The sequence below is a fragment of the Salvelinus alpinus genome, chromosome 19, assembly GCF_045679555.1.
Source record: "Salvelinus alpinus chromosome 19, SLU_Salpinus.1, whole genome shotgun sequence".
Lineage (NCBI taxonomy): Eukaryota > Metazoa > Chordata > Actinopteri > Salmoniformes > Salmonidae > Salvelinus > Salvelinus alpinus.
In genome coordinates this window covers 24,427,750-24,436,818 of record NC_092104.1, presented here as the reverse complement: position 1 = coordinate 24,436,818, position 9,069 = coordinate 24,427,750, and the positions used below count along the sequence as shown (strand labels likewise).

At 44.1% G+C, this 9,069-nt stretch overlaps 1 protein-coding gene across 2 annotated transcripts; it reads left to right on the top strand.

The window, feature by feature from the left end:
- The first annotated feature begins 890 nt into the window (after window positions 1-890).
- Window positions 891-4,696, top strand: LOC139545185 (putative nuclease HARBI1). 2 transcript variants are annotated; one of them, XM_071352670.1, is made up of 7 exons: window positions 891-1,989; window positions 2,080-2,141; window positions 2,224-2,310; window positions 3,162-3,436; window positions 3,506-3,621; window positions 3,718-3,829; window positions 3,924-4,696. In XM_071352670.1, the coding sequence occupies exons 2-7, from the start codon at window positions 2,131-2,133 to the stop codon at window positions 4,292-4,294; spliced, it is 972 nt and encodes a 323-aa protein (XP_071208771.1). In that variant the 5' UTR covers window positions 891-1,989; window positions 2,080-2,130; the 3' UTR covers window positions 4,295-4,696. The 2 variants fall into 2 exon arrangements, with proteins under 2 accessions (XP_071208771.1, XP_071208772.1); XM_071352671.1 differs by having other exon boundaries at window positions 892-1,989; window positions 3,267-3,436.
- The last annotated feature ends 4,373 nt before the right edge of the window (window positions 4,697-9,069 follow it).

Sequence of the window (9,069 nt, the reverse complement as noted above, 5' to 3'; positions counted from 1 at the left end):
TGGAGACGCACAGGTGGCTTAGTGCGTGGTGCCGGAACTGGAGGCACTGGGCTGGAGACACGCACCATAGGGAGAGTGTGTGGAGGAGAAACAGGGCTCTGGAAACGGACTGGAAGCCTGGTGCGTGGTGTAGGCACTGGTGGTACTGGGCTGGGGCGGGGAGGTAGTGCCGGAAATACCGGACCGTGCAGGCGTACTGGCTCCCTTGAGCATTTAGCCTGCCCAACCTTACCTGGTTGAATGCTCCCCGTTGCCCGACCAGTGCGGGGAGGTGGAATAACCCGCACCGGGCTATGTAGGCGAACCGGGGACACCATGCGTAAGGCTGGTGCCATATATGCCGGCCCGAGGAGACGCACTGGAGACCAGACGCGTTGAGCCGGCTTCATGGCACCTGGCTCAATGCCCAATCTAGCCCTACCAGTGCGGGGAGGTGGAATAACCCGCACCGGGCTATGAACACGTACAGGAGACACCGTGCGCTCTACTGCGTAACACGGTGTCTGCCCGTACTCCCGCTCTCCACAGTTAGCCTGGGAAGTGGGCGCAGGTCTCCTACCTGCCCTCGGCCCACTACCTCTTAGCCCCCCCCCCCAAGAAATTTTGGGGGTTTCCTTTCGGGCTTCCAGCCAGGTCTCCTTGCTGCCTCCTCATACCACCGCTCTTGGGCTTTCGCTGCCTCCATCTCCTCACGAGCGCGGCGATATTCCCCAATATGAGCCCAGTGTCCTTTTCCCTCCAATACTTCATCCCATGTCCAGGATTCCTGTTTCGTGGACCACTGTTCGTGGTCCCGCTGCTTGGTCCGGGTTAGGTCGGTGGTTCTGTAACGGATTTCCTCCTCCTCTTCATCCGAAGAGGAGGAGCAGGGATTCGACCAAAACGCAGCGTTGTGAAATGACATTATATTTATTTAAACAAGACAAAAAACGAACTATACTTGATACTAAACAAAATAACAAAACGATGTAGACAGACCTGGGGCCTGTTGCACAAAAGTAGAATTAAGACATCCGGGATAAATGACTCAGCTGAGCTCAATGAAGCCAAAACATGTGCGTCCAGGCTTAATTGGTTGCACAAAGACCAAGCCAGGATGAGCAGACACGGATTCATTAAGCCAGGTGAAACCAATCCTGGATAGGTGCGCGCTCACGGCTCACTCAAATAGACCCCGCCACAGATCACAGATTAACTGATTTACCATGGCAACTAGAGCCGCGTACTTTTCCCCGTCGGAAGCACAAATCCTCATGGAGGCATACGAGGAGGTAAAAGATATAATTAAGAAGAAAGGCAACACCGCCACAGTGATAAAGCAAAGAGAAAAAGCGTGGCAAAGTATTGCAGACCGCCTGAATGCGTAAGTAGTGCACAATTACACACTCACCGCTCCGCTGAAACATCACAATTACAATTCAAATATTTAATTCACATCTCCAAAAATGCAGTTGTACTGTAATTATGAAACGGTTAAATTTTTAATTGAAATGCACTGCAGATATGAGTGAAATTGTGTAAAGTAACTCCATCACACTGTATAAAGCTATGATAAATGTTTTGATATTTTTACTGAAAACAAGACAAAAATACCAAGTAATTTTTTGCAGTGTGACTCCATTAAATGTGTGTGTGTGTGTGTGTGTGTGTGTAGATTAAACATGAACGGGCCAAAACGGACATGGCAGCAGGTCAAAATCAAATACAAGAACATTCTGCAGAATGGTATGGTCCCTGACTAATATTTAACAAAGCACAAGCATATATTGTACCCAGAAGGTGCCTGCTCACACATTGTCTGTACTGTTTTAGCAGTGAAAAAGAATACCCACAGACAAGGCACGGGTGGTGGGTCACCAAAAGCTGACCTTACCCCAGCAGAGGACATGGCCTTGGAGCTAAATAAAGGCAGGCCCGTCTTAGAGGGGATCCCTGGGGGGAAAGAGACGAGCATAGGTTCCTCCCAAGATGCCACCCGCTTCATTCAAGGTATGTCCTTCCATCTCTACATGGGATACAACCACATTCATATTGAATCAATTTGGACTGTCTGACTTTGGTTTACCTATTGCCTTGCAGTGTCTGGCAGCACTGTGTTCCTGTTAGAGCCACCAGCACAAGCACCAGACGATGCTGATCCAGTGAGTACTCCATCAAAGGCATACTGTAGGCCTGGCATGTCTTGTCTACTAGCTTCAATATGAATCCGATTAAATGTGATAGGGTGAAGGCCCCAGTGCAGCAGCAACAGCACATGATGGAGACGATGATGAGGAGGAGACCATCTCTCTGGATTCCAGAAGGCATGAGGTATCATGTTAAGACTGTGAAAGTACTATTTACTCTACAATGGTGAGGAGTCCTCATCAAAATCAAAAAATCTAATTTCTTTTACAGGACCCAGATGCTATACAGTGGGAAAACCAGCCTGGCAACATAGTGCGTATTAATAAAAGGACACCACATCCTGCCAAATTCCAGCTGCGCTAATTGTATTGTGTTCACAGAGCTCACAAGCTATCAGAAAGTTGTATGGCAACCACCTCCGGCGCCAAATAGAACTGGCAGACATAGACATTCAGTACAAGAAGAAAAAGATGGAAAATCTTGCACTGGAGTCCGAAATAAAAAGGAGGACAATTAGGAAACTGGACCTTGAAATAAAAAAACTTGAGAGGGAGGTGAGATATGCCTTCAATGTACACTGTATGCTAACTGTAACACAAATGTATTAATCATTATTTTTCTTTCCTCCCCCAGCTCCAAGAAGATGAAACAGCTCAAAATAAAAATTAGGTATATTCTCGTAAAGTCAAGTGAGCCATGACATATGAGCTCTTATTGTGAGCACACAGGACGGTGGCATCTTTCTAAGGTTTTTTTTATTTTCCCAGCAATCAGTACAACCAAGGCATCGCCCTCTTTTGCCCACCCCCCCAGCACCAGGTGTGGCCACTAGCCTATATGAAGGCCCAAAATTGTGTGTTCCTTTCTGCTCTGACAATGGCATGCCCATTCGTGCGAGATGTGGTGGATGAAGAAGCACTTGTGCTGAGGAGAGCCTTCAGGCGAGAAAGGGTCTTCAGGGACCGGTTGGACCCACTGGCCTTCCCTGATGACCATCTATATGAAAGATACAGGTTTTCTGCAGATGGCATCAGGTATCTATGCAGACTACTGGGTCTCAGGATTAAGCACCGCACTGCACGGAGCCATGCACTGAGTGTGGAGCAAATGGTTTGTGTGGCCTTGCGCTTTTTTGCTAGTGGAGCCTTCCTGTACTCAGTGGGGGATGCAGAACAGCTGAACAAGGCCACAATTTGCCGCACAATAAGGAGTGTGTGTCTGGCTATCAAAGCATTAGCAGATGTCTTCATCTCCTTCCCTGGCCACAGAAGACTCTGTGACATCAAAGAGGAGTTCTATAGGATTGCAGGTAAGAGGATCTACAAATTACAGGACAACTGTTAACACATAGTAGGATACTCATTACTTTGTGTGACAGGTTTCCCCAATGTCATTGGTGCAGTGGACTGCACACACATAAGGATAAAAGCCCCCTCAGGTGCCCATGAGGCCGATTTTGTGAATAGGAAATCCTTTCACAGCATTAATGTTCAGGTGAACATAACTTTTTGATATTGTCCATTGACGAACACTCTGCATTGCCAGTGATGTGCATTGATTGGTGTAATATTCCTCATCTTATGATTTCAGATGGTCTGCAATGCTGACTGTGTGATCAGCAATGTTGTGGCAAAATGGCCTGGCTCAGTCCATGACTCCAGAATCTTTCGGGCCTCTGAAATCTATCAGTGCCTATCACAAGGTAAGCCACACAACCCCTATTTATAACCATCATGGCTGTGTCAAGAATATCACTGTGTTTATGAGGTAGTAATGATGAGATTTTGTGTTGACAGGTGAATTCTCTGGTGTGTTGCTGGGAGACAGGGGGTATGGCTGCCAGCCTTTTCTCCTGACACCTTTCACAGACCCCCAGGAAGCACAGCAGGCCTACAACCATGCCCATGCCAGGACCAGGGCCAGAGTTGAAATGACCTTTGGCCTCCTGAAGGCACGCTTTCACTGCCTTCACAAATTAAGGGTCAGCCCTGTTAGGGCATGTGATATTACTGTGGCTTGTGCTGTCCTCCACAATGTGGCCTGCCTGAGGAAGGAGAGGGCCCCCAGAGTGCCACCAGCCATGGACTGGGACAATCCGGCAATCTTCCCTGATGACGACAGTGGTCGGCTGCTGAGGGACCAATATGTGTTGAATTATTTTAGTTAGTATGTGTGCTTTCAATTTTGGTTAAATATGTCCTGCGGTGGCAGAGGAATTAGGGTTTTTTTGGGTTCGTTTTTTGACGAATTTGGCCTCTTATGATGTTTGTGCGGTATACTGTGTGTAATACAAGGCTGCAGGGAGGCTACTGCATCCATTCATTTGTCTGTTCAGTTGATGTGTATGGATTTGTCCTGCATTTATTTTAGTGTGCAGACATGCAGGGTGTGTTATATACAGACCTTTGAATGTGTATGTATCATTTTGTATAATATGCTTGGATTCTGTGCTTTCCATCTTGTAGAGTCACTGTGACTTCAGTTTCGAAAGGAGCTGATGGTTTACCTGCTTTGTTTTGTCCTTATTCAATAAAGGAACATAATGTTACACATTGTGTTTTTATATTCATATGGAATGTGTATTTGTTTATATGACAGAGTACTAGGGCCACACTGAAGAAAAAGGATAAAGTCATAAATTTATGAGGCTGGTTCTTTCTGCAGAAAAGCTACATATTGTTTTTACAGTTTTGATACTTATGACAATGTGATACTTAATATTCTGGCACATCAGCATGTCTTTGTTTATGAAACCATACTGAAGTACAATTTCACGAAATGCCCCACATCTGTCATTTTAACAACTGTCCTCCTTTAAAACAACTGGTTACAATATTATGACTTGTGTTTTTTTCCCCTCTGTGGCCCTAATATTCTATCATTTTATATATAGCCTTATAGTCTATGGGAAACTGTAAATTATCTAATGATAGCAACATCATCTAAAAATCATTTTTTATCCAAAATCATTGAAATTAATGATCACAAACGTTTAAATAATAACAGTGGGTCTAGTTATATGTGATAACAATGTATAGTGAGCAGTGAAATAACTATTGGTTTCCATTTGTGGTGACTGCTGACTGACATTAGGGATGAGATTAAATAGATCCTGGAATTTAGCCTGGTCTGGAGCAGGCTAGCTCCACAGAATAAATCTCCATGGTAATTTATACCATAACATATCCTCCTGCCCCCTATCCATCTTTAGTGCAACCGGATTACGGATCAATTGAGCCAGGATCACCAAGATATCCTGGCTTAATCCCTTATCCTAGTTTTGTGCAACAGGCCCCTGGACTTAAGAACTTACATGTAACGAAGAACGCACGAACAGGAAAAATTACTACACAAAACGAAAACAAACCGAAACAGTCCCGTGTTGCGCAACATAGACACAGACACAGGAGACAACCACCCACAACAAACAATGTGAAACCACCTACCTTAATATGGTTCTCAATCAGAGGAGATGAAAACCACCTGCCTCTAATTGAGAACCATATCAGGTCACCCATTAACCAACATAGAAACACATAACATAGAATTCCCACCCACACTCACGCCCTGACCGACTAACACATACAAAAACAACAGAAAACAGGTCAGGAACGTGACACCCACAAACATTGCATTTCTAACCCTGCACCGTGACCCCCATTAGATTTAGTGTGACCTGGAATTTCTGTTCATATTGAGTGTGGCCATTGGTCTATTTCGAGTGTGTCTGTCTATGAGACAGAGATAAGTGGTCATTAAAACATTCCAGAGTCTAGAGTAACTATGTCAGCGCCACACAAATCTTCTAGGCATGAAACAATTACTGCCAGGTATGTCACTTTTCTTTTCTCATTCACATCAGAAAAATGCTGGTTACGGTCAAATGTGGTATAAGTATCGAATTTGTAAAAGGAATACAATATGTTGTCCATTCTCAATATGACATAAAGGGTTGGTAATATAACAATCTTGCCAATGCCATTAGACCTTGATACCGCTTTTTATTGATTCCTTCCAATGTTCCCACTGGGCACAGACGTCATTTCAACGTATTGTTTTGATTTACATTTGGTTGAGTTGTCAACTAATGTGAACAGTGTTTGTCTACACTGTTTCCCAAGGCAAGACAGTAAACTTCGGGCTTGTATTCCCTTTAGCCTTAAACAAGAGACACCATATGACAACACAATATTTACCATTCAGTATATCAATACCATAGATTCCATTTTTCAACAGAATGGAAAAAAGTTTGTCTCTACCATTCATTCTGACTTGTTTACTTCTCCTGTGCTGATGTTAAACAGTGCCTTCGGAAAGTATTCAGACCCTTAGAAATGTTCCACATTTTGTTACATTACAGCCTTATTCTAAAATGGATTTTTTAAAATCCTCAGCAAACTACACACAATGCCCCATAGTGACGAAGCAAAAACAGAAATGCCATATTTACTAAAGTATTCAGACCCTTTGCTATTAGTCTCAAAATTGAGCTCAGATGCATCCTGTTTCCATTGATCATCATTGATGTTTCTACAACTTGATTGGAGTCCACCTGTCACGTTCTGACCTTTATTTCCTTTGTTTTGTCTTTATTTAGTATGGTCAGGGCGTGAGTTGGGGTGGGCAGTCTATGTGTGTTTTTCTATGTTGGGGTTTTGTGTTCGGCCTGGTATGATTCTCAATCAGAGGCAGCTGTCAATCGTTGTCCCTGATTGAGAATCATACTTAGGTAGCCTGGGTTTCACTTTTGGTTGGTGGGTGTTTGTTTCCGTGTCAGTGTTTGTCGCCACACGGTACTGTTTCGTTTGATCATCGTTTATTGTTTTTGTTCCTGTGTTCAGTTTTTGGATTTATATTAAAGACATGAACACTTACCACGCTGCGCTTTGGTCCGATCCTTCTACCACCACAGACGATCGTTACACCACCTGTGGTCAATTCAATTGATTGGACATGATTTGGAAAGGCACACATCTGTCTATATAAGGTCCCACAATTGACAGTGAAAAAAACAGCCATAAGGTCGAAGAAATTGTCCGTAGAGCGCCAAGACAGGATTGTGTCAAGGCACAGATCTGGGGAAGGGTACCAAATAATGTCTGCAGCATTGAAGGTCCTCAAGAACACAGTGGCCTCCATCATTCTTAAATGGTAAGAAGTTTGGAACCACCAAGACTCTTCCTAGAGCTGGCCGAACGGCCAAACTGACCAATAGGGGGAGAAGGGCCTTGGTCAGGGAGGTGACCATGAACCTGATGATCACTCTGACAGAGCTCTAGAGTTACTCTGTGGAGATGGGAGAACCTTCCAGAAGGACAACCAGCACTCCACCAATCAGGCCTTTATGGTAGAGTGGCCAGACGGAAGCTACTCCTCAGTAATAGGCACATGACAGCCCACTTGGAGTTTTCCAAAAGGCTGCTAAAGACTCTCAGACCATGAGAAACAAGATTCTCTGGTCTGATGAAACCAAGATTGAACTCTTTGGCCTGAATGCCAAGCGTCACGTCTGGAGGAAACCTGGCACCATCCATACGGTGAAGCATGATGGTGGCAGCATCATGTTGTGGGGATGTTTTTCAGCAGCAGGGACTGGGAGACTAGTCAGGATCGTGGCAAAGATGAAGGTAGCAAAGTACAAAGAGATCCTTGAGTGCTCAGGACCTCAGACTGGGGTGAAGGTTCACCTTCCAACAGGACAACAACCCTAAGCACACAGTCAAGACAACTCAGGAGTGGCTTCAAGGACAAGTCTCTAAATGACCTTAAGTGGCCCAGCCAGAGCCCGGACATGAACCCGATTGAAAATCTCTGGAAAAACCTGAAAAAAGCTGTGCAGCGATGGTCCCTATCAAACCTGACAGAGCTTGAGTGGATCTGCACAGAAGAATGGGAGAAACTCCCCCATTTTAATTGTAATTTTTTATTTAACCTTTATTTAACAAGGCAAGTCAGTTAAGAACAAATTCTTATTTACCTTGACGGCCTACCTTGACGGCAAAAGGCTTCCTGCGGGGACGGGGGCTTGGATTAAAAATAAAAACAGGATTAAACAGACATCACAACAAGAGAGACACCACAACACTACATAAAGAGGGATCTAAGACAACATGATAGCATGGCAGCAACACATGACAACACAGCATGGTAGCAACACAACATGACAACAACATGGTAGCAGCACAACATAGTAGCAGCACAACACATGGAACAAACATTATTGGGCACAGTCAACAGCACAAAGGGGCAAGAAGGTAGAGACAACAATACATCACGTGAAGCAGCCACAACTGTCAGCAAGAGTGTCCATGATTGAGTCTTTGAATGAAGAGATGGTTTGCCAAGCTTGTAGAGTCAGTCCCAAGAAGACTCAATGCTGTATTTGCTGCCAAAGGTGCTTCAACAAAGTACTGAGTAAAGAGTCTGAATACTTATGTCAACGTGATATTTCCTTCTTTTTATATATATATATAAATTAGCAAAAAACAAAAAAGGTGTTTTTGCATTATCATTATGGGGTATTATGTGTAGATTGATGAGGGGAAAAAATCTATTCTATCAATTTTAGAATAAGGCTGTAATGTAATAAAATGTGGAAAAAGTCAAGGGGTCTGAATACTTTCCAAACGCACTGTATAGAGAGGGAACATATGTACTGTAGCAGCCCCCACCACCTCACGGGCAACACATTTTAGTGACCCCCCCCTCTTGATGGCAGAGAGAAGAAATGTAAGTTTTAGAGTTAATTTCCTGCAATTCTAAACATTTTGCCATGACTTATAATATTTAAAAATGTAATATAATATCTGAGTGAGAGTGACTAACAAAATCCATTGGGGTCCCTGGAGGTCAGGGAACCTGGACATGTGCCCTGTTTGCACGGTCGGTAATTGAACCATGATTACTACAAGTTTAAATAGCTGGCTAGACTAACTTACTGTA

Bases quoted from the DNA above. Each gene is read 5' to 3' on its own strand.
- LOC139545185 (XM_071352670.1), top strand. The intron at 3,622-3,717 runs GTGAACATAACT...TTATGATTTCAG, and splicing joins TTCACAGCATTAATGTTCAG to ATGGTCTGCAATGCTGACTG. The intron at 3,830-3,923 runs GTAAGCCACACA...TTGTGTTGACAG, and splicing joins CTATCAGTGCCTATCACAAG to GTGAATTCTCTGGTGTGTTG.